The sequence below is a fragment of the Nesoenas mayeri genome (assembly GCF_963082525.1).
Source record: "Nesoenas mayeri genome assembly, chromosome: 1".
In the NCBI taxonomy this organism is placed as follows: Eukaryota; Metazoa; Chordata; class Aves; order Columbiformes; family Columbidae; genus Nesoenas; species Nesoenas mayeri.
Genome location: NC_137541.1, coordinates 39,594,670 through 39,621,692, shown reverse-complemented (window position 1 = coordinate 39,621,692; position 27,023 = coordinate 39,594,670). Strand labels below are relative to the sequence as shown.

At 49.2% G+C, this 27,023-nt stretch overlaps 3 protein-coding genes across 6 annotated transcripts; all 3 read right to left on the bottom strand.

Moving 5' to 3' along the window:
- Nucleotides 1-645: 645 nt before the first annotated feature.
- On the bottom strand, nt 646-3,944 carry ATF4 (activating transcription factor 4). The gene is made up of 3 exons (XM_080350414.1): nt 3,502-3,944; nt 2,094-2,408; nt 646-1,583 (listed from the first exon to the last, which is right to left on the bottom strand). Exons 2-3 carry the CDS (start codon nt 2,308-2,310, stop codon nt 736-738), a joined length of 1,065 nt encoding a protein of 354 aa, XP_080206540.1. The 5' UTR covers nt 2,311-2,408; nt 3,502-3,944; the 3' UTR covers nt 646-735.
- A 9,203-nt stretch (nt 3,945-13,147) lies between these two features.
- MIEF1 (mitochondrial elongation factor 1) lies at nt 13,148-22,973 on the bottom strand. Of its 4 annotated transcripts, none has more exons than XM_080364027.1 (6): nt 21,847-21,964; nt 21,568-21,716; nt 21,251-21,431; nt 18,989-19,251; nt 17,183-17,890; nt 13,148-13,361 (listed from the first exon to the last, which is right to left on the bottom strand). In XM_080364027.1, exons 2-6 carry the CDS (start codon nt 21,709-21,711, stop codon nt 13,278-13,280), a joined length of 1,380 nt encoding a protein of 459 aa, XP_080220153.1. In that variant the 5' UTR covers nt 21,712-21,716; nt 21,847-21,964; the 3' UTR covers nt 13,148-13,277. The 4 variants fall into 4 exon arrangements, with proteins under 4 accessions (XP_080220153.1, XP_080220152.1, XP_080220151.1 ...); XM_080364026.1 differs by having other exon boundaries at nt 13,248-13,361; nt 17,043-17,890; XM_080364025.1 differs by lacking the exons at nt 13,148-13,361; nt 21,847-21,964 and adding an exon at nt 22,864-22,973 and having other exon boundaries at nt 13,409-17,890.
- A 63-nt stretch (nt 22,974-23,036) lies between these two features.
- Nucleotides 23,037-23,688, bottom strand: MIURF (mitochondrial elongation factor 1 upstream open reading frame). Its single transcript, XM_080364028.1, has 2 exons — nt 23,561-23,688; nt 23,037-23,282 (listed from the first exon to the last, which is right to left on the bottom strand). The coding sequence occupies exon 2, from the start codon at nt 23,255-23,257 to the stop codon at nt 23,045-23,047; it is 213 nt and encodes a 70-aa protein (XP_080220154.1). The 5' UTR covers nt 23,258-23,282; nt 23,561-23,688; the 3' UTR covers nt 23,037-23,044.
- Between the last annotated feature and the right edge of the window lie 3,335 nt (nt 23,689-27,023).

Below are 27,023 nucleotides of genomic sequence, written 5' to 3'. Positions count from 1 at the left end.
GTAACCCCACTCATCTGACCCAGTTGACTTACCAGAGTGTGAGAGCTGCCCCTACTCCCCCCACCATCTTGGGTCAGGAAACACACCTCCTGCCCATGTTTTGGACATATTTGGGGAACCACGTGGAAATGAGAAACCAGAGGAACCAGTTCAACACCGCCATGACTCACTCTGGAGTATCTCCAAGTGAGCTACTAATTTATTCCCATTTATGTTCACAACCATTTTTTTTCATGTTTCATACCAGTTTTCCTCCTTCAGAAATTATGACCCTCCCACCAGTCTTTGGCTTATCTTGTACAGACCTTGCAGAGACTCTCCAAGTTATTTAAATGGAAGGCTTTTGCTACTGGAGAACTGGGTGCACATCACTTTGACACCCCTCACTTCAGTTTATGTATCTGATGTAAAACTGCTGAAATGTATGTAAACTGCAAGTGACAAGCCACTGGAGTCACTGTGTCACTTGTACAGGCTGACAGCACTTTCTGGGCACTTGCAAGGCACCCATTACCCAGCAGAACAGCACATTCTGCCCTGAAGACATCAATACACCCTTACAGCTTAGTGTTTGTACTTACACCTCGGTGTGGTGCAAGTTGTGCTTGTTTTACAGGTACCCAGATAGCACACCAGAATTGCAAGTTTACTATAAAATAATTTATTAGACAGCAATACACAGCTTCAGCAGCAAGCTTATATACATGCACATAAACACTACCACTACTCGCTACCCTACTCAGGGACTCTAGCTCTTTTGCCCTTGGCCTGGCGGACTTCTTCAATTAGATCTTTTAAGTACTGGATTTCCTTGCTAAGGGAATCTGCTTTCTCCTTCAGGGCCTGATTCTTCTGCTCTAGCTCTCTGCACTCCCCAGACAGCGCCTCCTGTTCTGCCCGCTTCTTCTGCCGGTATCGCGTGGCAGCCGTCTTGTTCTGCTCCATCTTTTTCAGTTTCTTATCTATTTTCTTTTCTCCTTTTATCTTTGCTGGCACTACCTTCTCTGCAGGGTAATCATACGGTTTGGACCGCACAGAGCCACAGGTGGCATCTGTAGGGAACTGGTGGTCACGGGGGGACCCAAGTGAATGAGTAGGGCTGTGCTGGGGTGTTCCCACATAGGAATCCGGGCTCATGCATATCCCACTGTCATCTGAATGGTTTTCCTCCTCTTTCTCGGACTTGGTGATCACTACCACATAGGTGGGGCCCTCCTGTTTTCTTTCTCCTTCCAGAACATCCACTTCACTACCTAGATCTAAACTAAATGAATGGTCTGGAGTGGAAGTCAGAGACCCTGGGGAGAGGGGAAAGGACCAAAGGGAAGCAAATGGGGCCATTGGATCTGCTCCCATGGGAGATTCGGGGAGATGGGTTATTAGGTCAGTTATCAGTGGAGGCTCTTTGTTGTGAAATTCCTGGATGGTAGGGTTAAATAGGAGATCACACGTGTCTTCCAACGTGGCCATCAGCTCGTCTGGTGAGGTGGCTTCCAGATGTTCCATACCTAACAGGGCATCAAAATCAAATTCCTTCAGATCCATCTTCTCCACCATCCACTCCATGCCAGAAAAGGCATCCTCTGTACAATAAAGAAATGACTATTTCAGTAAAACAGCTACCAATGCAATTTAAGCACCTGGAAATAATCTAGAAATTAATCTTTTGACATCTTCCCTCTCTATTGGTATGAAAAAATCCTCTGCCATTTAGCTACGTAAGACTGCAGGGTACCATGGAAGTCGTCAGCTGTTCTGACATTCCTTCCCCCTTACTCCAAGACCAGAAGAATTCAGGGCTATTTGAAACATACATCTTGCTTCTTGTGACCTCTGCCAAGGAACAGCACCACAGGAGCTGGTATGTTATTAAAGGGCAACAGAAGTGTCATTTTACCATACACCAGTCCAGTAACCAGCAAGTCTGTATTGTGCAAGCAGTGTGGTATACATGGCTTCCAAGCAGAGGTATGCATGTGAGGTTGCCTTAATATTTATGAAAACCTACCAATTTCAACATTTTTAATTGGAATGTTACTCAATATGTTATGTGCCACTGTGATTGATGCACTTTATGCAAATAAATTACTTACCCTGGCTGCTATCTATGGTGTTGCCTAAACTGTCCACAGCAAGCCAATTGGAGGAGACTGCCTTAGCCTTGTCGCTGGAGAACCCATGCGAACCGAGGGGCTCGGCCACCTCCAGGTAGTCATCTAGGAGTCCCAGACTTTCCTCAGCCACCGAACACGGCTGGCTGAAGGGGGATAATAAATCCCCCAACAGCATCTCGTTGTTCAAGAGGCTCATTTTCTTCAGTTTTTAATGCTTTGATGTCAAAGGATGTAGACAAGGAGAAGATCGTTTCGTCAACTACAGCAATGCTGCTGTGTGGTGCTTTGAAAAACCTGCAAATAAAACTTTAATTCATCAGTACTTGTTCAACCAGCATGGCAGCTTTTCAAAAGCAAGGCCACTTTAGAGGTGTGGCAGCACTCTACGGGCTCGTCTAACTTCTCCATTTGCGGCACTGCTGTTTATCTAAAACGTAACGCCTTTATGCTTTTAATTTCCCACTAAAGGCTCGCCAGAGCCAGCAGCAGGTGCGAGTCCCCCCCTCGGCTCCATCCTGTCCAGAAGCGGCAGGGCCCCGCCCCGCCGCCTCGACTCACGCCCCGCCGGCAGCGCAGCCATTTCGCGATCCCGCCGCGTCCGTCTCTCCCCGCCCCGGCAGCGCCGCCATTTTGTGTCCTGCCACGTTTCCAGCGCCGGCTCCCCAGGGCCCAACACCCAGGGAACAGCGCCGGGGACAGGGCGGACAAGGGCAACGGGCCCGTCCTGAAATCAACCTGCTCACGGCACGGGGCTTTTGTGTGAGATACCAAATCGAGTGACACATGCACCGTCCACTTTATTATTTTTCCCCCACCCGAGTTTACAGAGAGCTATGAAACCTCTCCAAATCACCAGGGCAGAACGATCGCTGCAGCACTTAAGGATTACAGCTCCCCTGCCCGTTCGTACCAACAGCCCCTGGTTGTCTTCGGACAATACACCCAGTGGGACTTACACCCAGAACTCGGGTTCCCCGTTTCCCCCCAGCTACAGCAGCATCCTCCACGCGGGGTAAAGATCCCCCCCCCGCACTAAAGTGCTACTCTTACTCCCACGGCAACCCCATGAAATGGAAAAAAATCTCACCGTTTCGAGAAATGAGTTTTCTCGAACGATATGAGACAGGAGAATTCGTTCTAATTTGTCCTGAAGTGGCATTTCCTGCCATCTCTGACACCCGCCGCCCCCGGGGTGGTTGAGCCCACACAAAGACGCCCCCTCCTCCCGTCCTATCGCCCAGACACTTCTCCTCCCTCTCCCCTGGCAGATACCATCCCATACTCTATGGGTGATGAACCCAGCTCCAAAGCCCACTTAAAAGGGGAGACAAATACCCCTAGCAGCACACAGGTGACGGAATTCCCGTCTCTCACACACAATACTCACGCCATGGTTGCAGATGCCGGGGGTGTGCTGAGGCCGCCGCCGCTGCTGCTGCCCCTGCTGCACTGGCCGATGCCGCCGCTGGCCCTGCCGCCCTTAAAGAGCCATGGCGGCCAGGGGAGGGGAGACTGCTCCGGTCCGCGCCGCGCGGGAGGCTGCTGCGCGCACAGACACCGATACCACCTCTACATACAACCACTGAGACACAATGAGGTGGCAGCGCCCGCGCGCCGCCTTTATATACGAGCGGAATTAAGCAAAACAAGATCCGGCCGTGAGGTGTCCTTCCGCCAGCGTCACCTGGCTCTCACCAGCGCCCGTCGGCCTGTAGCCTATCTTTCTGGACTTGTCTCCCTCCTTTCTGCTACGGGTTAAACGCAGGAGATGGCGACTAGAGCTACCGCTGCACGATGGGGCAAGGATGGAGGGACTATATTGTGCACAGTCGTGCCGCTCGACTCCGCGCCAGGCGCGGCCGCGTCACGTGACCGGAGCAGCTGAGGACGTTCCCCCCCTCCTCGCGGGGAGCGTTGAGGCGGGGGGGCGATGTTCAACCGCCAACAAAGACGGGGCGCATGGAAGGCATCACGCAATTCGCCACGTGGGAAACAGGGCGCTGATTGGCTGGAGGGGGGGTTGTTCACCGTCGGTGTGAGCTGCCATTGGCCAGGGCCCGACGGAGGCCAGATGCTGAGAGGAAGGGGGAGGTGGGCGAGCGGCAGTAACGGGCAGGGAAATGGCGGCGGGGGGGGGGGGGGGGACAGCGGGAGCTGGAGCCGTGTTTGTCACTGCAGCCCTGTGCCTGCGCTGATCTGCCCCTCTCGAAGTGGCATGTGTTCCCCGCTTTAACATACAGTGTCCCGTATTGTTCTGCACACGAAGTCCCACTGCGGTCAGGCCGGAACTGGCACCGCTCCCCTGCGGCGCTGAGGCGATGCCGCCATGGCCTCCTGCTCCCTCAGATAACGCTCAGCCCAGGGCAGCGTCGCCTTCCCTCCCTGCCAGCCCCACACATGCAGAGCTCAGATTATGGCTGTTTAGGGACACAGGCTGTTTGTTTGCATGCATGATAGCACCCATGTCTCTGACCTGTGCCCACCAGCCTCACAGCGGCCATGGCCATCGACCTGGAGCAGTTCACATGGAGCTTGGCTGGAGAGCCGTGCTGCTGAGCAGCCGGGAGCACAAGCCTAATTAGTGCCTTTGTGCAGGAGCTGGAAGTGAAGCTGGTTATTCCCCAACTGCAGAATGAGAACTCCTGCTGTGCTGACGGTTGCTTCTCTCTGCAGACATTACTCAGGCTGATGTGAGAATTCATGGATCACCTACATTGCCTCACAGCTGTAAAGGACAGTGTCACCTTGGAAAGCATTTAAAATGCAGTTTCACCTCATGTTTGATCTAAATCAATTTACCAGGAAAGAAAGCAGCCCTCTTCCCCCACCCTGCTCCTGGTGATACAGTCCGGCCAGCCCAGCTGGCCCTCAAGGAGCCAGTGCAGCCAGCAAACCCAGAGGAAACTCACAGGGCTCAACAGTTTTCTCCTGGTTTCAGTCCCTTCATCCTTTCACTGGGGTCAGACAAGCACCAGTGGGCTGGGAGGATAGATACCTGCGTGCTTCCTCACCAGGCCAGAGCTATCTGGCTTCAAATGGTTGCTTCTCCACACTGTCAGCCTCGCAGCGTGCCATCAGCTCTGAGAGCCACAGTGGGTCCTTGCTTGTTCAAACATCATCGTCCTGCAGGTCAAATTGCTCTTGGCTACATCTGTTTTCTAGTTAGTATTTGTGCAAAGCTGTGGCCTTCACTGAGTTTGCTCAGGTGTAACTGCCTGGAACTTATTAAACAGTTTGACTGGCAGTTTGTGAGGGCACCCATGACTTAATTTCTACTTTCAGCAGTCTGATGTTACCATCATCACTAAAAACAAAATATGTCACTCTGCATCTGTGAACTGAATGCTAGCTGCTTAATGAAAAATGTAGTTTTTCCTCCGTGTTGGTTTGTTGGGTTTGTTTTGGTTTGTTTGTGGTTTGTTGTTTTTTTGTCTAGAAGCAAGCACAGATTTTGGAATGACTCATTAAAATGGAGGAGGCAGAGAAAAACGCCCTCCAACGCCAGAAAACGACACAATAGCAGTTGAACAATCTAAGATGATTTTGAGCAATCTAAGATGACTGTTCTGTTAAATACACCATGGAGCAGGCAGATCTTGCTTCAAACCAAAATTTGAGGATGCAGCGGCTTTTGAGGGAGCCCAGGGGATGATTGGCCGGGTGGGCAGCATCTCCGTGTCCTCACTGGCTAAGGGAGAGCTCTCACAGCCCATCCTGCCTGCTTGCCCCTCCTTTAAGTGAAAAGAAAAGGGTGATTGTACGCCCATAATCATAGCTAAATAAACAGAAATGCCACACACACCCAATCCTTCATCTTGAAAAGATAATTATAGATTTCTCCAAAAGGACTCTGGGTATGTGTGAGCAAGAATCACGCAAGCAAAAAAGAAATACACAATGAGGAACTTAACCCAGATCTGCCTGTTTCCTAGCTGCCTGGTTTCCATTTTGTGGGTAAATCTATGTGGAAATTTGTCTGCACTATGAACTCCAGACAGGAATTTTTTAACAATCCCCAATCCAAAATGTGAAATCAGGTAAGCAGAAAACAGCTGTTTAGTGAACAGCATGTTTTTCTCTGTTCCCTGAAGGACTGCAAAATGACTGTCGTTACATAATGTCATGAGCTACGTCCCCAATTCTTTTATAAATCATCTCTCTACATTTGCACATTACGTCAGAGGTTTCTCCTTTGTGGCTAGAGTGTTTTGTCTGAGGTGAAAGATACCCCTTTAAGCCCAAGACATGATTTATTGTACAAAGAAAATGGCAAGTATTTACTAAGCAGAAGAACCACCAGCTACCTGCTGCAAACTCAAGTGTGTCTAAAAGCCTTCCTTTCCACCATTAGTGTCTCCAAGATTGCGGAGAGAAGTCTGGCAGCTCTGAAGAAAATTGAATTTGCGGTGCAAAAAGGTGGCACGTGAATGAAGATTAATTTGTGCCAATGGTTAATGAACTCCTGCTGACACGTTAACAGCTTTAGCCCCCTGGATGTTGTTTTCCTGCCCCGGGTACTGCCTCAGCACAGAGAGCTGCAGTCAATAGGATCCATCCTGGAGCCAGGCACAGGTGGATGGAGCTGCTCAGCACAGAGCTCGCTGCAGAGCAGCGGCCAAAGTGACCTTGCTGGGGAGTGATAAACTGCCCTGATAAATACAGCACTGCAGAAAGCCACCTCTGGCCAAACAGCAGCACCAGGAGGTGGAAAACTAATACTCTTCCGACCACCCTCCTTCTTTATTAAAATGGAAGGACAATATATGGGTTTTGTTTTGTTGGTTTTTTTTTTAAGTTAGCGTTGCGAAAGAAAAGAGGTTTTCTTCTACCAGCAAGTATACAGGAGATAAACATGCTGAACGCTACTTTGCTAAATGCACAAAAGACAGGGAGGACGTAGATGTTTCCATAGTAACATCTCGTGCAGTCTAGCTGGTCTCTGTAGGATGTTCTCAGGGACAGTCAGTGGGGGGGAAGTTCCCATGGGCTTCTGTAGAAGGGCAGCAAGGCGGGGGGATATATGGCCTTGGCCCGGGGGGTGACTGGTGAACATAGCGGCAATGGTGATGTTTGCTCTTTCCTAGGGCGCTGGGAGAGCCGCGGCCAGGGAGAAGCAGCCACTGCATCAGGCAGGTGCGTGACCCCCACAGTGGCACTGGGCAGGCAGCTTTGGGACCCCACAGAGCCCCAGTGCCCCGGGGAAGGGGCAGATGGGCTTTTGGCCGGCCCTGGGCCCTGCTGAGGTGGTTGAGAAGGAGGGGGCATTGCCTGCAGGGCAGAAGGATGAGTGTGAGGGCAAGTCCCCAAGGGGATTCTCGTGATAATTTCTGTCCTTTGAACCTTCCATCAGAAGAGGCAGGAGTCCTGACCCTGCACTTCCATGAGCAAAGCGTTTCCAGAGACCAGCAGGAATTTTTCCTGGAGACAGAGTGCCAAGGGAAGCACAACAGGGGAATGAGGCAAAGCAGCTGGACATTCTGAGCAATTTTGAGGGAGAGTTACCTACAACCTCTACAGCGCAGGCTAATTTGCAGTGCTTGGTTGCTTCTCTCCTCATGCGGCACAAATAGATATGTGAAGGATTTTTCTTGCCAGCTTCTCATTGTAAGCTCTTTAGGGATTGCTATGTAGACGTTCCATTTTAAAACTAGATTGAAAAGCAAATATATGTGATTAAAGATCAGGCTGGGAGGTGTTTGCGTCCATCTTTTATTACATACAAACAGAAAATAAGTTAGCCGTATGCTCTGCCTCGTTTGTTTTGCACTAGTACAGCAAATGGAATCTTTAATAAATCATTCATTGCTTACCCACCCCCTCACTGTCTTCTGTTTCCATCCTGTTATGTAAATACCACTGACATTTGAAATGAGACTAATAAAAAAAAAGGATTAAATCTGCAATTTACATTTGCAACTTACAGTTCAATTATTTTAGACGGATGTGGAAACAATCCTGGTTGTCCACCTACATTTTTCTTACTGAACAAATGTGGGCATGCCAAGCACGCGCTGATAGCTCACAAAATATGGCTCTCCAGAGGCTTAGTTACTCAGAATCAGCCAGGCTGTGGCCAGCTGCCACAAGTAAAAACATTGTGCAGATCTGCTAAGAGGGAGGTGAGTTTTAACTTGTAACTTGCCCAAGCATGAATTTCCTGAGCAAAGCTACAACTGGTTGAAAATTATGTTTAGCAAAAAATATGTGTGAAGTGGGGGAGGATGAGGAAGCCCTGGGTTTTGTTCGGACCATCAGGGGATTTTTTTTTTTTTGCTGTTTTCTTCTCATGCAGCCTTGTTTTATGATGATTAAAGGTCTTGGGGGTCAAGAATAATCCCTCATGTGTATTAGCACATGTGGGAGCAGTTTAGTACACAGACAAAAAGCCTTCCAGTTGTCCAAGCAATGAAGGAACAGAAACATATCTCATGGCAACTGTTGTTCTTCATGAGGCTGTAGTTAGTGTGTCCCCCGGTGCAGACTGAATTCACCGCCCATCAAAATATATGTATTTGTACGTTATCAGCATCTGCTAGAGTCGCACAAATTCCAAGTTCCTTATGCCTTCTCTGCACATTCCTTTTTTTCCTCACAGTGCAAAGTTAGCAGGAGCCATGGTCTGACAAGCAGGTGTGGATTATGCAACTGCAGTGTCTCAGACAGCTACAGACACCAGTGGGTGAGTTAACAGCCTGTTGCCACGTCCGTGGATTTGTCTTTTGCTGTCTCAGTGCCCCTTAGACCTGTCAGAATGAGGACAACATGCTGTATGGCTCCAACAGCAATTACGCCGCTCCCATGAACCTGACATGTGAACTAGCGGCTTGGGCTGAAGCATGTGGAAAAGTCATTTGAGCTTGAGTTATTCCAGCCTGTCTGGTCAGTGGCAGGGGATGCACAAAGAAAGGCTGGTAACACCAGACTACGCTCTGCGTGCTTCATCTAGGGATTTGTTTTTAACTTCACAGAAGTTCAGAGTGTCTTGATAAGGCTGGGAATAGAGTCTGTGGATGGGTATGTCCCATTAATGAAATAAACCAGGATCCTGGGGATATTGTGTGTGTGTGTGAGAAAGATCTCTTTGATGCTGGCAGGTGGCTTCTGCAGGAACACAGACAAACCAGGTAGTTCAGATGAAGCTCTGAAACTCATTTGGGGATAAATCACCATTGAGGCTGCAGGTCCCTAGGTCCCTCAGTAGGAACACTGCAGATGTTATTTGGGAATATTTTCTTCTTTGTGGGCAGCAGCTGCACAGTGGCTGGAATTTACCAGCAGACTTCCATCTGTTTTAATACATACTTGTTAACAGGGAAGGAGAGAGAAGTTCCTGGCGGATGTTGACGCAGTCGGGATATCATTTGGTGTATAGCTCTTCCTGAATGACTGTCATTTTCCCTCCTGAGGTCTCTGTGTTAAGAGATCTGGCAAAGGGTGCCAGAAGGAAGATTCTTTCAGAAGACTTTGAGACTGCTCTGCTCCCCACACTTGTGCATGGTCTTGTGGGTGGCCACCCCAGGTGCATTACAGGGGGACCGGCTATGGGCAAGCTGGATAATAGCCCCTAATGATGACTTTGTGGCCAAAGTATCATTGACTACATGCTCTGTGGCTTCTCAACCTACTGTCCCTCTTCCTTGTGCCGCTGTGGTGCTGGAGGAGGGAGGTTTGCAGTTCTTTTAGCAGGAGGAGGTTTCTGTGCTGGAGCATGGAGAGAGCTGGTTTGAGACTGAAGCCAGGTCTGTCTGAAGAACCAGCCACAGCAACCCACCTCTGCTGGGGAGGTGCTGCTGGCCTGCTCTTCTGGCACTCAGCGTGAGACTTTGGTGAGACCTTGTCCTGGGGTTGCAATGATGGTAGACACCTCCTCGGGGTCTGAGCAACGTAGGCACGGTTCAGAAAGGTAACATTTGAGCCCTCCATCTTAGTCATGCAGTCTCAACGAGACTGATTTGGGTGCAGAACACTTGTCAGAAATATGGGTCTCCCTGAGGCAGGACAGGCTCTGTCTGAGCACGAAAGGGTGGACTCTCCCAGATCACAAGGTCTGCGAGTCCAGTCTGCTGGTGGCACCAAGTATCTTCCTTTGCAGTGCAAAGCGGTGGACTGAAGATGTGTCTCTCTATTTTTACGAACCTTCTTACATAAGAAAGAAATTAAAAAAAAAAAAAAGGGAGAAGGGCTCTTAATCCAAATCACTGCTAATTGTTCAAGGCACTGAACTAGATGGTTGCTACCATCTCGCTCATGGCCACAGGCGGTGATTTAGAAAAGAGAAGGTTTGTGCCTTGGTCACGCGCTTGCCTCAGCAGAACCCCCAACCTCCACTTGAATGCCAGGAAGCTGGGACCTCTGCCAACATCTCTCTAACAAGCAACGTGGGAGCTGCAGCTCTGTAGCCTCTGGGATTTCTGAATCTTGTACTACCTTTGCTTCAGTGTATCTCAGGCTCTCTGACAGCATATCACCGCTGCTACAAACAACCAGGAGCTGGACATAATTCAAATTGTATTATCTATATAAGTGGCAGTAGTTATTATATCCAAGGCCGTTAACTATCCTCTGTGCTAAATAAATTCAGGAGTTTGAAGGCAAATATGTCTTCCTGCCATACTGCTCACAGGAGTGATTGTTTCTTGCCTTTCAAAGTGAATACAGAGCCTGCCAGGATGAGTTTTGAAGTAACGTCTGTCATGGGACAGGTAAAGAACCAACATGCTCCATCATTTGCCATCTATGCCTTGTGTCTGTTGCCCGTTAGGTCTCTGTCCTTTGCAGTGCTGAGCAGAATGAGACCAGGAGAATCTTACAGGTCTGGGATCATTGCAGTGGGATGTCCAATGGGACTGTGTATAACCCCTGCGTTGCCTCTGCAAAATGGTAACAATTCTGCCACAGCGGGAGGCAGGAGACCCGGTGGGCTTGTGCTGAACCGAGGGAACTGTTGCCTAAAACTAGAAAATCCAAAACAAAACTGAAAACTCAAGCAAGCAACTTTTGCCCGTTATTTGTACAGAGAAGGCTTTGCATGAAGAATGTGGTTAGAATTGATATATATATATATTTCCCCTGAGAAGCTTAGCACCAAGTGTTAATAGACAGATCAAAGAGCTACTTAGCCACTGGAGCCAGGGAAATTGAACCAAGGCAGCAAAATAAAAATCAATCTGACTTTTAGTGTGTTTAAAGTGATTTTGTTCAGAACTGACTTCTGCATAAGCACATAGGAAAGCTTAAAATCATGAAAAGTTTGAGATCCATGAGCCAAATTATGTCTCTCACTCTCCTGCTATTCATAAAATGATAGTAACACTTTCTGTGTATGGAATTCAGATCTCCCCTGCCTTGCCCATTGCTCTGACCACCCTCTTTCACCTTACCATTTGCAAGATTATTCCCCAGGATCACGTACTCTAAAGATATTATCAGCCTACTCATTTCTGGCTCCGTGATTTGTGAATAACGCTGTCCTTCTCAGAGTATGCTAGCGAAACTTTTACACTGTGCTATCCGTGATTGTGTAGAGGACACACTTGTTATATGAGAGCTATTTAAAGGTTTTGAATCTTAGAAAAAAGGGAGGATATTTCTTGAATACCTCAGATCATAAAACTCAGGCTGACAAGGATAAAGAAGATAAAATCCAGATAGCTCAAACAGTTCCCCAAGTGTCTAGACTGCAGCAGTCCTGCAAGGGCTGGAAGCCAATGCTGGGTTTCACTGGTAGGAGGGGGAGTCTCCCATTTCTTGCCTGCTGCATCTGTGGGTAAAGCTCAACGTTTCAAGATCCAGTCCCAGATTCACTGAGCCATGCCAGAGCCATTAAATCATACCTGGTGCAGGTAGTGGGCCAACATATCTTATCTGGAAAAGAAACTCTTCTTTTGAAAGAGGCTCCTCTTTTTTCCATGAGACTAAATTTAAAAAGCAGCAGCTGTTTGCAGCTTTGCTGGAGCTTGGAATATTAAAATGAACCTTAAACAAAACACAGAGGTGGTTAAGAATTTGGGGGGAAAAAAGAAACATTTAACATACAGTTTAACACTTTAGCATGATAATCTCAAATTTGGGGTACATTCTCCCAGCCTAAGATTAGCTACAGAATAGTCAGGCTGGAATTTATTTATTTTCATAATGAAGACACGTAAAAATAAATAAGTAAAATGTGACCTCAGCTACATTAATTTCCAGGACATGACTGTGGTTACACAACAAAATGTGCAAAATATTTTGCTTTTTCCAAAATTCACTCTCCTCCTAAACTGTTTGTTCCTTAGGCTAAAAACAAAAGAAATGCTGAGTCTTTGCAGCCTAAAGAACCATTTATGTTCTTCTTTGTAGCAACCTTTTGCATACTTGAAATAATTATCCTGACTCCCCTCAATTATTTCTTCTCTCCATTAAACAAACTCTATCTTTTGATCTTTCTTCCCTATTCATGCCGGGACAGCTTTTATGCAAAGGTGCATTAACATTAAACATGTATTACAAGTCCTAGGCTTTCCAGGGGTATTAACTTGGGGGTGGGGGGGTAATATCTGGTACAGATTCCACAGAGCAGCTTCCTTTAGCTGTTCCCATAAAACTTCTTATGACGTGAAATGTGCTTGATCTCATCTGATCTGCTTCTACCACGGAACAGATTAAAGGAAAAACAAAATAAACAAAACCAAACCAAAACAACACCGACCTAGAATATCGGGGCAAAAAATGTTAAGAGATGTAGACTCCCTTTCTTTCGTAAACACATCCTCTAAAATAGTCAAATGTTAATTGCAGAGTCCTCATTAAAACAGGTCTCACAAGAGAATGTTGTCACCATAGGGTCCAACACTTCTGCTCTGCCTTCCCAAGTAGGCACATAAACTGAGTCTTACTGAGAAGAGCTTCAATACACCAGGCACAGGCCGGTGGCCCAGCAGCCTCCTCATCCCCCCCAGACTGATACTTGGATAAGAGAGAAGGGCATTTGGGAGTGAGAGAGGATTGGCACCTAGAAATCAGCGTGTGACTGAGCAAGGGCGGGGGAGTCTGCACAGAAAACTTTAATATTAAGAGGCACAGAAGCCTATGAAGTCTGGGGAGCCACATGAAAGGCGGGTGCCTGTCCGGGCACGCAGGGTATCGGGGAAAGGAGGGGAGGCACAGCGCCGTAATTACGCATCATCTTGTGACTCGTGCGAACGCTGCCAGGACCCAGCACGCTGCGGTACCCAAGTGATTGCTCTCTCGAGGCAAGTTGCAGAGCTGTAAAGGGAAAGCAAGTGAATCAGCAAGGGGCATATTGGTCCCCAAGCACTGGTGTGGTGCAGAATTATGTCAGCATAAAGGGGATGCGCAGAGATAAAAGCAGAGAGATGCAGTTTGTTTATAAACACACCAGAGACAACAAGGTTACTGTGGAAAGTCATTTTATTTCAGAATTTCACGCACTCTGTCACAGACCATGCACTTTAGACTTTCCCCTTCGCAAATCCACAGCCTCCAGGCCTGGGAGAGGGGCAACCTCTCTTCGCTTCACACTGTGAATACCCACATGCTAAGAGCAAGGGCCCTGATGGCAGCTTGCCAGGAGGCACAAAGCAGCCTCTTGTTTCCACAATTGCTTTTAAACACTAGAACAGAAATTCATCTGACTTAAAGGATTAGCTGTGGAACTCAGCAGCAGTGAAACTCCACTGCTGAACAAGTTGGTCCTCGCCCTGCAGTAACAGGAACAAGACTACAATCTCACAGGAAGCTCATGTGAGCTAAGCTATAGCAGGACACACCAAGGCATTCTTGGAGCCCAGGCAGCAAACAATAAAAGACACGCACTGGGCTTTCTTACAATCAATTTGTCTCTGAGCTGCTCTGCCAGGAAGGTGGCTGGGAGCTGCCCTTTTCACATTCAGCTTTAGGTCCTCCTGCTCTGTGCTACAGCTTTGACTCAGAAGGAGCCGACCTCTAGGTAAGACAGCCCGCCGGGCTGTACATCAACATGTGTACTGCATTTAATACTGAAAGGTGCCAGTTTGAAAGACCCTGCAACAGTGTGACGCACAGGCTGGGTACAACATTATTGTAAGTTTCCTGCAGACTTACCCTGCTCCTTCTTCCCTGCCTCTGTTGCCCCTTATGCTTGACCCTGCTCTTGAAATACTCCTAGTTGCAGTGCCTCTGTGACCCATTACATCTTTGGCCTTTGCTGAGACTGCCACTGCCAGGGCAGCTGTTGTCCACTGTGGTGGCCGCCTGTGGGAAGTGAGCATCTGCCTCCTCTGCTAGCTCAGAGGAGGGAAAAAACTGAAGGAAGAAATGATGGAAGTGAGTCAAAGTAGAGTACAGTCTACAGAAAAGGCAAAAGGCAGCTTCAGTCTCCATTTGATACACCAATTGAACTCAATAGCAGCAAGAAATGGCCATAAAATATTAATTCATTAGGTTGCCAGGAAGAAAAAGCATTAATGTAAAAAAAAAATTAAAAAATCTATGTACAGATATGTATGTGACAAGTTCTCTCAAGCCAGCTCAAACAGTGGCTTCCTGCTTATGTCCCACCTTTTTCGTATCTATAGTTTTGATTATTCCAAACCATGTTGCTGCTCAGTTCTGTGTGAAGACCACGGTATTGGAGTCAGCACCAAGTAAGGGTGAGATCACACTGAAGGAATGAACTTACAGGGAACTCCTGACAACCCTGATATTTTAATATTTTTTGTTGACCTTCAAGTAATTAGAAGACAGGGGAATTTTCCCCAATAGTGTATAGGCTCCAAGTCTCATCTGTCTGCTTTCAGGGTAAGAAGGCTGACATCAGAAAGGCAGTGGAGGACAGGGAAAGGAAGAGGGGAAAAAATCTGGGAACCAGAGTGTAGCGCAATCAACAGCTGACCAACACTGACTGCTGCAAAACTTACAAAACACAAAATCATACAAACAGAATTTCTGTTTTATAGTCTACAGTCTTTACATACACACACAAACTTCAAAGTACGCATCTGGCAGTCTAGAAAATACCAGTACCCTAATGATTAAATAATTTAAAATGCTTGTTGTGTTATCACTGTATATGGAATACTATCTGACACATTGGCTAAAATGGATGGATTGTCTGAGAAAGATGCTTCCTCCATCATCTCACCAGCACTGCCTCTAAAAAGAAAAGGGCTAGAGACTCCCCTCAGTGTTCTGCTCCTGAAACTCACCTTGAAAATTCTCTGTCAAAGAGAAGTAGGTCCTGAGAGGACGGAAAGAGAAAAGGATTCCTGCTGCCTCCAAACTCTGCTGCCACAGTACCCCTCACCATTGTCCAAGGAGACTGGACAGCAAGGGGGAAAAAATAAAACGTGCTAAAGCTGGGGAAAGGCAAGTATCTGTAACAAGACTGGTCTGTGGAGAGAGACACAGCACCAGACTCGGGATGGCCCCTTCCCTCCCCTGTTGTGAACACAGAGGCCAGAAGGCTAAATGCAGAACAGTATGCAGAGTCCACGTGGCTAGTGTAGGAGACACCAACAGCGCAGGAGGTGCCCCCCAAAACCCGGACCGCAGTCCAAGCAGCAGATGGGAGGGCAGCCAGGGGAGAAGGGCTTGACAGCAGCTATAAACCAGAGTGGGCAGAACTGCAGTACCAACATGTCCAAACAGACTGAGTGGGAAGGTGTGCCCTCATCAGCTTTCTAAGAGTCACTGTAAACTGGGAGCACTGGAAAGTCAGCCCATGGCTATGAGGAAGGAGACAGACAGGCTCAGTCTGAGGTGTCTGGGAAGGGGACTAAAACACACACTGAGAACAGATGGCAACGCCAATATACCTCTGAATGCCAGCTCTGCATATGTACCCTAACATCATTGTATGGGACAGAACCTTGCTGATGACATCAGGTCAGTCCTATCACCTTCACAGACCTATAGCTGGTGAGAATCTGGCTTACATGTGCTTATTACAAAGCCCTTTGAGGCACACACACAGTCTTGCTTCTACCTCCTATAAACCAGAACAGCCATAAGCTCTTGTGGAAAAGATGAAAAAAAAAGAAAAAGACCGTTCCCATGTGTCTCCCACCCCTCCCCTATAATCAGCCTCTCTTCCTCCAGGCCAGAGAGAGACATCCAAGGAGCCGCCCTGTTCCCCATTCCCAGGGCCATTCCCACCAGCAATACCCAGCAGATCTGGCTGGGCAGGAATGGCAAGCCCTGCTCCTTCGGCCCCATCACACCACCAGACTGCAAGGGTATCTTCTTCCCCTATGACAGCTTCAGTCAGAATTGCCCACGCTGCAGGTTGTGTTGCAGCAGACTGGACAAGCCTCAGCCCTCATTCCTGAAGGCAGCTGGCAAAGGATGAGAAGGCTCCATAGGGGAAGGAGCCATGGGCATTCTCCTCTTCCAGGCTCTATGACCCTAAATACTGCCAGCATAATCATTAACCACTCAGAAAGACAACAAACAGCCCTATCCAAAACACCTCAGTCTGCCCTGCACGACTGGATCAAAGGGACAAAAAAGCAGGAAAAAGAAAAAAAGGAAGAGACAGTGTGGTACAGCGGAGAAAAAGAAACATGGGGCAAAGACGGACTGAAGGAAAGGACCTCAATGAAAATCTGCTAAATTTGTCACTGGATTTACCAGCCCAGTTCCACCTTCTTCGGACCAAAATATACTTGCTGCAGTAAGTGTACTACAGGAGAAAGAAGTGCATAGTTTGGTTCATTTTTCTGGTAGACTCTTAAACATCAGCGGAATTTATGCAACAAAATCTTAGAGCTGCTGTTTTAGCCTCTTTTCCCTAGCCAATGGGTACCAGGTGGGACAGAGACGGTGGAAATGGACCAGTAGCACCAAAAAATTCAGTGGGAGCACCGACTCCACAGCAGAAAACAGTAATCGAAAGGAGACAGACAGAGAAAAGTGGAGGAGACATATTTCGCAGAAATCCAAGTCCACCTTGGCTAAACCCTATCAAGACTTCCTTAGGTAAGGCCCCGTTACGTCTGCAGCAAAACCTCTGGTTCTGACAGAGAGCTGTAGAGGGTATAGCCCAACTCATCCACTTCTTCAGGGGTGAGCTCTGAAAATAAGTTCACCTTGGGGTTCAGAGCACTAGGGAGGACGCCTGCCTCCAGGTAGCGGATCAACCCCTTCAGTGCCTGCAAGAAGCGATCAGCCAGCATGTCCTGGGACCAGTCGGACTCCTCCTGGGAGAGGTGCAGGATGACATTGGTGAGCTGGCTGGCAGTGAGGTGGCCCAGGGCTGGGTTGGACTTGCATATCGCTTTGAAGATTTTCAGGCACAAGCAGCGACAGCCAGAATCACACTGGTCCAGGGCTCGCAGCCGAGCCGTTTCTGCTGGCCGCAGGCTCAGTCTCCACAGGTTGTCATTCTGGGCCAGTCGATGGGGTTTGGCCACAAGGATGATGTCACCCAGTGTCAGGGATGGTAGGAAGTCAATAAAAAGATGCCGTTCCGGATCATACTGGACTTCTAGTGTCAAATCTGCTGGGGGAGCTGCTGGACGGATCACATAATCCAAGAGAGTCCCAATTGCTGGCCAGTTGATGGAGCCAGCTACAACTTTCTCAAAGGTGTCTGCTACAGCTTTGGGGGAAAGGTAACCTCCCACCACACAGCGGTCCCAGTAGCTGCTCCCACGGGGAAAGTACTCTGGGTTTTCCCGACGCACCAAGTAGAAGCCAGGAATGTTCATGATGGTTTCCTCCCCAGGGATGCACGACCACAGGTTCTGCTCCAGCATCAGAGGCACAATGAGCTGGATATGGTCAGCTGTGACTACCTTTCACAAGAGAGAAAAGTCGGTAAGAACAAGCCTTCCCCCTTCACATGCAGTTTTATTCACTACCTTTAAATAGCCTTCCATTCAGAGGAACTTGGAATAAGGATTCAGCTGTCTCACTCTCCTCTCTGTGTGGGATTCATAGCCTCCCTTTGCAAAAAACATTCTGAGGGATTCTTTCCCATAGTCAGTGGGAAAATTCTAGGGTATAACCCAAGCTAGTCCTTATACAGTATGTGCTATTTAGAGATCTTTAAATACTTCAGGACCTGACATGAACTGCATGCAGATGAATCATTTTGCCTCCTATTGCTCTGAGTCCACTCCTTGGAAGTGAGATGCAGCTGGCCCAGGGCACAGCAACACTACACAATAATTTAAAACAGAACACAAAGTATTAAGTTTCTAGACAAGGTTAAGTTGCCATGGTTTAATCATCCCAGGCTACAACTAGATACTGCCCTCACTCGGTCTGCCACACTGTTTGGAAAAAGGTCATTAAAGATCCCTTTTCACCAAAGTGATTAAGACCCCACATCTAAGTTTCACTGGACACTCGACACTCCGTTCCAGATCTCTGACTCAAACAAAAAAGTGTGCCTCTGAATCACTCACTATAGCCATGGGCATCTTGCCATCAGGGAGATATGCAGCAGGGACTGCTGTCCAATCCAGGTCTGTCATGCATTAACAAAAAAAAAAAAAAGAGTAGGGAAGAACCTACATGAATACAGAGGAGTTCTAAGGGAATATTATGCATTTGGAAGGAGACAGAAGGGACAGAGAGAAAACAGAGGACTACCAGAGAAACTGCAAGAACAACACAGCTAAAAGGAGAGACAAAGGGCTGAGATAATCTGGAGAAATAAAACAGCAAAAAGCCAATACTTTGCAGACAAGACCAGAGCAGCCTGGTCAAGCCTGTTCAAACAGTGTTGCAGAAACCATGACGGCTCCATGATGGGAAAGGTGACACCAGGAGCCTTCCCATTAGAGAGGAATGTTGTGCTGAGCCAGCACTGCCAACAGGGAAGCCCGAAATGTCCCTGCCGAGTCAGCCTTCCGAATAATGACCCATCACGTGGCCCCAGGAATTACCTGCAGGTCATCGTACAGGCTGCCGCTGAGGTACATGTCACGCAGGGGCATGTCCGGCAGCTTGGCACGTAGGAAGCTGCGCAGCTCAGCGCAGATATCCACCGCTGCCTGCTTGGCCCGGGCCTGCTCCTCCGCTGGGATGGCCACCTTCCTCCGGTAATAAGCAAAGAGCTTTTCTTGCAGAGACAGACGAAGGCGGGATTTTTTCAGCTCCACTTGGCTCCTCTTGGCAGATGGCTTCGGCTTTGTGGGTCGGAAAAAGTCTGCAAGACAGAAGGAAAACTGTTGATCGTCTGAAGTGCTTCACTGTGAACTGATCCACAGAAGAAAATATGCAGCGTGGAAGCACAGACTCCTCAGTCTCAAGAAGCTTTCAGCAGACATTTTTGCATGCTTTTCACATGTACCAGTCGAAAGGGAGGTGCTGAGAAACTTTACAAGATAGTACTACAAGAATCAAAACAGATGAAAACAAGTTATTAGATTTGAAACTTTGCCAGAACAAGACTAATGTCATGTACAAGGAAGTAATTTTAATGACTACATGGGCAGTACCTCAGTTCAATTGCATAAAGAATTCAGCATCATTACCATTTGAGCTTTTAACATGATGCCAAAGCGGTGGATAAAACACTCTTGAACAACCATTCCTACCTCCTTAGGTTTTTAACATTATAATGGATTTTTACAAATTATCAGCAAACTCCAGTCCTGACGAGGGTACGAGATCTGAGAAGATCATGCCACTTGGAAGTGAAACAGTTGTCAGAACTCTGATCAACACTTATCAGGACACTGAGTTAACAGATCTTGGGCCAGCAGAACTCAGGAAATCAGAGCCCCAATGAAAACTTACCTCAAACTTTCACTGGATGAAGAGACAGCACGCTCTTAGGCACATATTGGCAATATAGTGCTCTACACTGCCGGCTGACTTATTAAGTGATGTCAAATGTGCAGAGATTCTCTAAGCCCGTTTTTTTCTGACTGGTTTCCTAAAGAAATAAGTCAATGCTTCCCATCTATCTTTCAGACTTCTTGTAACATGGAACAGGAGTTTCAGAAGTTATCAACAAGAATTAAAGGAAGAATGTAAGAGATTTTTGGAAGGGCTGTCGTACTTAACAGGTGCAGGAGAAACCCCCAAGTCAGTGGCCTCACTAAGACAATCAGCTGTTGTGCATTTATTTGGCAACAGGCATTTGGCCATGCAGCACATGCAGAATGGCTGACCAAGCCACGCACAGACCCATCTCGCTCAACCCCAGCAGTTGCCGTCTCTTGTCCCGTGGGGTCTTTTGGACAGATTTGAGGGTTTGTGTGAAAAGGAAATGGCCTGAAACATCATAAGGAACCAGACTTCATTGTCTGTTCGTGAAAAAGCTTTTTTTCCCCCTCTATCTTAAGTTTAGATTTATTTTTAAGTCAAGAGTGCAAGACATCATCATCAATTGTTTTACTGCTTAATCTTCATCTTTGGGGACTCCAATCAAATTATCTAGACCCCATTTAACACAGCTATCTAGTTATTTAACATTTCCTCAGCAAAAAAACCATTACCATCCTGAAGCTGACTTTCTTGCAGAGAATCTGGAAATCAAGTTTAAAACTTGGTCCTGATTTTTATTTTAAAAATCTACATGTAAATCTCCTGAAATGACCAGGACTAGAAAGTGAAATTTAGTGAGAGAAAACCAACAAAACACTGATGGACTCTAAACTACTTATTATCCCACTGGGAAAGATGACTGCAGGTCACTTTTTACAGCTTGATGAATTCAGTGATAAGCAGCACTAAATAAGCAAACAGTGTTAAAGCATTTATTAAGAAAAATATAGAAATAATATAGGAAATACTGTTATAAATTGCTACTACATTCACAATTTGAATATTCTCCTCTTAAAAAAACACAAACAAACCAGAATGTTCCAAGGAGAGGCAACAAATACCTTAAAAAGAATGGAATGGCTTTTTCTGAGGACTGAAGGTAAGTATTCATCTTGAAAGATAAAAGACCGACGAAGAATAAAGCTTAAAACCATGAAGTCATGAGAGGAATAAAGAATGCAAATAGATGACTATTATTCACTAGTTCCCCATCTGACTTCTAGTTCTTGAAGTTACTAATAGACCTGCTTAAAAGAAAAACATCAAAATCCTGGGCTAGACAGAGTATTTTTTTCCCTGTGTTCCTTTAAATGAATACAGGGTTTACGGGCCCGGATGATTTGGCAATGCAGGAGCATCACCCTGCTCCTCACCTGTGTCTGCGGCCGAAGGGTCGGTGGGAAGGGTCTGCAGGGAGCGGCTGAGGTTACTCTTCATGTCCTGGGCCAGCAGGCGTGAGGAGGAGCCCAGCCAGTTTGGCTCTTCCCAGCTTCTCTTTCCCGACTGGCTCAAGCGCGTGGGGCTGCTGGGAGCGCTGATCGCCCGGTCGTACATCTAAAGCAACACCACCAGGTACAGTCTGAGTTGCTAAGGGCCGAACAGTTGTGTTTTACCCACCATCCCGGGTCTTTTTGTTCCCCTCTCCTTCTTCCCAGTGCCCCCGTGCCGCCTCGCTGAACCGCAAGCTCACCCGTTTGACAGCCAGCGTGGCAATGCCCAGCATGGCGGCTCCACCCACACCCAGCACCAGCCGGGCGTTGGACAGCACGAAGTCGATGGCTGTGCCGATGCCGTTGTCATCTTTCTTCCCTCTGCGCTGCCCAGCACCTGCCATCGCACCTGGGAGGAGTGGGTGCATGAAACAAATGGATAAAAACACGCAACCCAAACGGTTCAGCCCCCTTCTCCTCCATCCCACATGCAAAGCTCTTGGGGCTTCAGCACAGATCCATAGGGTGGGACCACCTACCCCTGCAGCTTCTTTAATTATCTTCCCTCAAGCTGGGTGCTTATTCCCCAACATGCCAGAACAGCACTGACCAAGCTCTGCAATGACGGCATTTCTTTGCTTCCAACTTTGTTTATCACCTGAAGAAAAACATCCCAAATTTGATGCGGCCTCTAATAATTTAAGCAATTTTAATTGTGCAATCACCTAATGCTTTTTAAAAAATGAACTAAGGTTTACTTCAGTAATATTTTGCAATAAAATCCCATACATTATATAAAACTGTATGAATAGCCTTTTTAATTCGTGCTTCTCAACCAAAGCATCACCTTTTTAATGCCAATTTATTTTACTATTCTCAATCTAATGCGCATAATTTTGCACCCAGACAAGGCAACGCAGGGATTGTCAACTGCCTGTCCATAACAAATGAGAATATTCCCAAAAGTTGGCAGGCAGTCTCAGAGCATCCACTCTCAGACTCACTTTTGGACAACAGTTGGTCCCAGATACTTCAAAGACACCCAAGAATCAGCAGCAGAGACCACAACACACCACAAAGCAAACAGCTCCCTTGCTTTCACCTGACATTTATTCCTGCCCTCAAGGCTGCAAGGTTTGATTCTCATACAAGTCACGTGAAACAGGAACATTAATATCTTCTTACACATGTACTTCTGTTTGCTTCAATTTCCCTTTAATCTGATCTTGGTATTTAAATGGAAAGAGTGTCCTTGGCCAAATACACATAGGTGGATCCTCAGTGAACCTACATGAAAACACCAGGAACCTCTTCCAGCCCGACTCCAGGTCAGTTTTCTAAGTCAGTTTCAAAGGTTTAGAGCCTGCTGACTTGCTTGGTTTAAAACAGCCCTTAGGTTTTTCTAAGGCCAAGCTACAATATAAGGAGGAACGCTCCTGCCTTGATGAACCAGAAATACAGTCACCCTTAATCCTTAGGCAGAAATAACGCACTCTCACAAAGTTAACTGTAATACTGGCATAAAGAACATGGTCATATCATCGTAAGTGACCTACCTGTGACCTAATGCATTTGTAAAGAGAACAGGAGAGCCCTCCTGGTGTGCCTGTAGAAGCACCTTCTGTTTTTCTTCAAGACAGCGGTGGACAGGAGGTGTTAATCATCTCTTCAGGTAGATGAAGGGATTTTGGAAAACAGAGGGAAACAAGCAGGGTCAAAAGGCTTTATAGGGTCTCTCTAAACTAGGCCCCCGAGTTTGCTCTGCAGGAAAGCTTGTCCCTTTTCCAGCTGCCTTTCTTTGTCCTCCAGCTGCTGCAGCCCCTGGTTCTTGCGGAACTCCCGGCGTATGAAAGCGAGGTAGAAATCCCGGTCAGTGTAGCGCAGCCCCCGGCCCTGGCGCAGCAAAGCCCGGTAGAGGCTCAGAACGGCCTCCCGGGACCAGGCGGCCATGGGGGTCGGTGTGCAGAAGGGCGACCTAGAGAGAGGTGACCAAGCAAGGGACCCGAGTCAGCGCTGCCCTCCCCGAGGGTGCACCGGCTGCCCCCCCGGCCTGGCCCCAGACGCTGCCCGGGAAGGACGGGTCAGCCGGGGAGAACGGGCCCCGAGGGCTCAAGGCCGGACGCCCTGTTGCGGGGAAGCCGGCGGCCCCGCGGCCCGGCCCGGCCCTGCCCACGGGCACCCGCTCCCCACCGAGGTCCCGGGCCGGGGTCGAGCCCGCAGACGCCCCGCGGCGAGCGGCCGCCCCACACTCACCGGGCAAGCCCGCTGGGGGCAAGGGAGACGCTGTGGGCCCCTCACGGCAGCCGCGTCCCTCGGGCGGGCCCCGCCGCCTCCCGCCCGGCACCGCTCCCGGGGGTACCCGGCAACATGGCCGATCCGCTTCCGGGTCGTGACCTCGGCCGCCAATCATAGCGCTCGCTCGCCGGGGCCCAAACCGTCCCTACCGGCGGAGGGACTTCCGGCCGGCGCGCTCCCGATCGGGGGCGGTGGCGCGGCGATGTCGCCCCCTGGCGGCGGGGCGCTGCCGCGCGGCGAGCGGGAGGCGGCACGGGACGCTCTGCCCCGCCCCGCCCCGCCCCGCCCCGCCCCGCCCCGCGAGGCCGCCCCCTGCCGGCGGGGAGGGGAACGGCCGCCGCCCGTCGCTCCCGGTTGGGGCCGGGTCGGAGCGGGACGAGCCAGGCTGGTGCTGAGCTGGTTTGGGGCAGAGCCCCTGGGAGGGTGATGAGGCGGCTTCCTCAGCCAGGACAGCTGTGGGGAAGGGGCTGGGGTGGGGTGGGGGCCGGGAGCTCCCTGAGAGGCGGCGGGTAGGGGCTGAGGGAAGCGGGGCGCAAGTGACCCCCGCGGTGCAGCCTGGAGGGACCCGGCTGGGCCTAGACAGCCCAGGGTGGAGCAGCCACTGCCCACTGGGGCCTGGGCTGTCAGCACGGGGGTGGTGGGGTCTCCCTTTCCCCCTGGGACCCTGCACAGAGCCAACCTCGGGGCACTGGGCCTGCTCCACCACGGGCGGTCACGTCAGCAGCCTGGGCCCGTGTGCTGTGGTGAAACTGTCAGCCTTGGCGTCAAAGGCTGCGCTACACCTTGGTGTCAAAGCCTGGGCCTGCGTGCTGTGGTGAAACCGTTGGCCTTGTCGGCCAAAGGCTGTCGGCCTTGGTGTCCCCGTGTGCCTGCAAGGGTGCTCCCCACAGCCCAGGACAGCTGGAACAATAATGGGTACTTCCTTCTGTCGCTCGGTCTTTTATAGGTCTAAATGCTGTCAAAGGGCCTCATGTGAGAAAGGGGGAAGGCCAGAACGCCGCAGTGATTTGACTTCCACAGCGCAGGCTGTCACGGTTGTCTCCAGCTGTCTGTGCTGGCTGCCATGGGTGATACAGGGTAAATGGAGAAGGTTTCTTTGGTGCTTCAGGGCAGGCAGAGAACAGTGGGTTAAAGCTATGTGTCTGTAGGTACCTCCAACTACTCTGATGCTTTTTACAGAATAACTTGCCAAATTCAAGCTCCTTTATCTCCAAGAAACCCTGGGGTCTGAATGTCTCAACGGCTCTGGGAGAATGGCAGCAGCTCTCAGCCTGCCCTCCTCTGCCTGAGGAGCTGGCAAGAGCCTCCTGAAGCCAGGAACTTCCACCCCTTTGTCCAGGTGCAAATCCCCCTTTTCCATTCTTGCCTTCTTTACTAAATGCCTAGTCTGGGGAGCAATCACTGCTTCTTAGTCATCTCCTCCTCACCAGATCCTACCAAAATATAAAACATAACCGCATGTGCCATGCCTCCCTTAGGGGAGAGGGTGAGAGAAAGAACAAGCCCTGTGTGACAGAGAAGGGCCACTTCACGTACTACTCAGCAACACCAGATATGACAGTGATAGAACTGAGCAAGAAGAAAACCAGAAGCTCGGTGCTGGCTCGCTCCATGCCAATCTCCTCTTGTTCGTTTCCTTTCTGAGATAAACAACCCGAATCGTTTTGATCTCTCTTTGTGAGTGAGTTTGCCATGCCCCTAATCAGCCCTTTCTGAGAAAGGCTTACTTGAACTGCAGACAGTATTCCCAGAGAGGCCACGCTACTGATTTACATAATGGCATTATCATATTTTCCATATTATTCTCCCCTTCTTCCTTCTGCATGCTAATATTTTGTGTGCTTTTTTTTTTTTTAACCTGCATCTACTCACAGTGACAGGGTTTGTGTGACATCCAGATCCTTTTCTGAGTTGCTAGAGACCATCTGGAGCTTTGTAATTCTTATGTGCAGTTTGTTTTCTCTCTTTTCTGACTGTGCACGTGCTCCGTTAAACCTTGGCAAATGCGTGTTATTGCCCATTTGCCACACTTCCATTTTACTTACAGTCCTTTCTGATCTCCTCAAGAGTCAATAGCTTTGAGTCATCTCTTAAAAATGTTTGGTATATTGCTCATCTTTGTTTCCAGATCACTGGTTCACATACTGAGCTATGCGGGACCTCAGAGGCAGCATTCACATTCCTGACCCTTAACTTGCTGCCAGAATGAAAATCGATCTTTGAACCTTCCTCCCAGCTTCCTGCCTCCTCCTTGGGTTGTTGATCCACAGAAACACTTCACTCCTCACAACAGGGCTCTGTCGCCTCTGGGCAGGTGCAGTAATGACCCCAGTCCTCGAAACTACCAAATCTGGATCAAAACTTGCACCACTACGTGTGGCAAACCCCTGATGCACTACGAACGGGATCTGCTGGATTGGGCTGCACAACAATGGGCTTTCCTTGCTGCCCTCCCGCCATGGCAGCCACGGACCAAGGGGGCCTCCACAAGCACCCCCTCCCCAGACTGGCCCCCTTGGGTTGTGCCTGTGTCAGTGTTTCTTTCTGTTTTTTTCTCGCCCCTGGGCCAGCCGCCAGCTCCCGGGCCCCTCGCCAGCAGCTGCGTGTGCGTGTTGTGAGCTCCTCCGGCCCTGCCACGCTACTTGTCCCCACACTGCCCTGGCCCCGCTGGGAGGCCACTCGGGAGCTCACCATGCCCGCTGCCAGCGATGGGGTCTCCATGCTCGTGCCATGTGGGCAGGGGTGTTCAACCTCCCCTTCTCTCTTGCAAAGAGAAGGGTGAGTGCAATGGCAGAGTGACCTGTGACCGCTGCCGTCCCTGCTGCTGTGCGAGCCATGGACCTCTGGTGACGTGTCAGGCGTTGTAAACTTGAACTCTGCCTTAAGAGAGTGAAGCAACATCCTCCCTCTCTCCAGTGTTTCCCAACCCACCCAGCTCCTGTGCTGATCCACAGCCAGTGGGGACCCACCCAGCAGCCCCATAGACTTCTGCTGCCTTAGTGGGGTGCTGACCCCGGTGCCCCATTGCCTGCACAGCCCTGTTGCCTGATGAGTTCCTTCTTCCTGCAGCCACGGGGAACGCGTTCCCCCTGTGCCTCCAGGCTGCGTCCCTACCAGAAAGGGAATTTACTCACCCTGTTGGGGTGAGGTGCAGGTGGAGAGGAGGGAGCACACCTCAGCTGTGCACCTGGAGAACAATAACGGCCTTTGTTTGCCCAAACAACTAAGTGAAGTTGTGTAATATCAAAGGTGGCATGGGTGACAGGGCACAATAACCCATGCTGTTATCTGGAAAAAGGCACAGACATCCTTCCTCATCCCCTCCTCCCTGGGAGTCACTCCCCTGCTGGTCTTCTCATGCTTGAAGCTGGTCCTCTCACTCAAGCAGCCACTGCCACAGGCTCTATTGGCCACTCAAAGC

Bases quoted from the DNA above. Each gene is read 5' to 3' on its own strand.
- MIEF1 (XM_080364025.1), bottom strand. From the start codon at position 21,711: ATGGCAGGTGCTGGGCAGCGCAGAGGGAAGAAAGATGACAACGGCATC. The intron at 19,252-21,250 runs GTGAGGAGCAGG...TCTGTCTTGCAG, and splicing joins CCCTTCGGCCGCAGACACAG to ACTTTTTCCGACCCACAAAG. The intron at 17,891-18,988 runs GTAATTCCTGGG...CTCTTGTGAAAG, and splicing joins GCCTGTACGATGACCTGCAG to GTAGTCACAGCTGACCATAT.
- ATF4 (XM_080350414.1), bottom strand. From the start codon at position 2,310: ATGAGCCTCTTGAACAACGAGATGCTGTTGGGGGATTTATTATCCCCC. The intron at 1,584-2,093 runs GTAAGTAATTTA...TTTATTGTACAG, and splicing joins CACCATAGATAGCAGCCAGG to AGGATGCCTTTTCTGGCATG.
- MIURF (XM_080364028.1), bottom strand. From the start codon at position 23,257: ATGGCCGCCTGGTCCCGGGAGGCCGTTCTGAGCCTCTACCGGGCTTTG.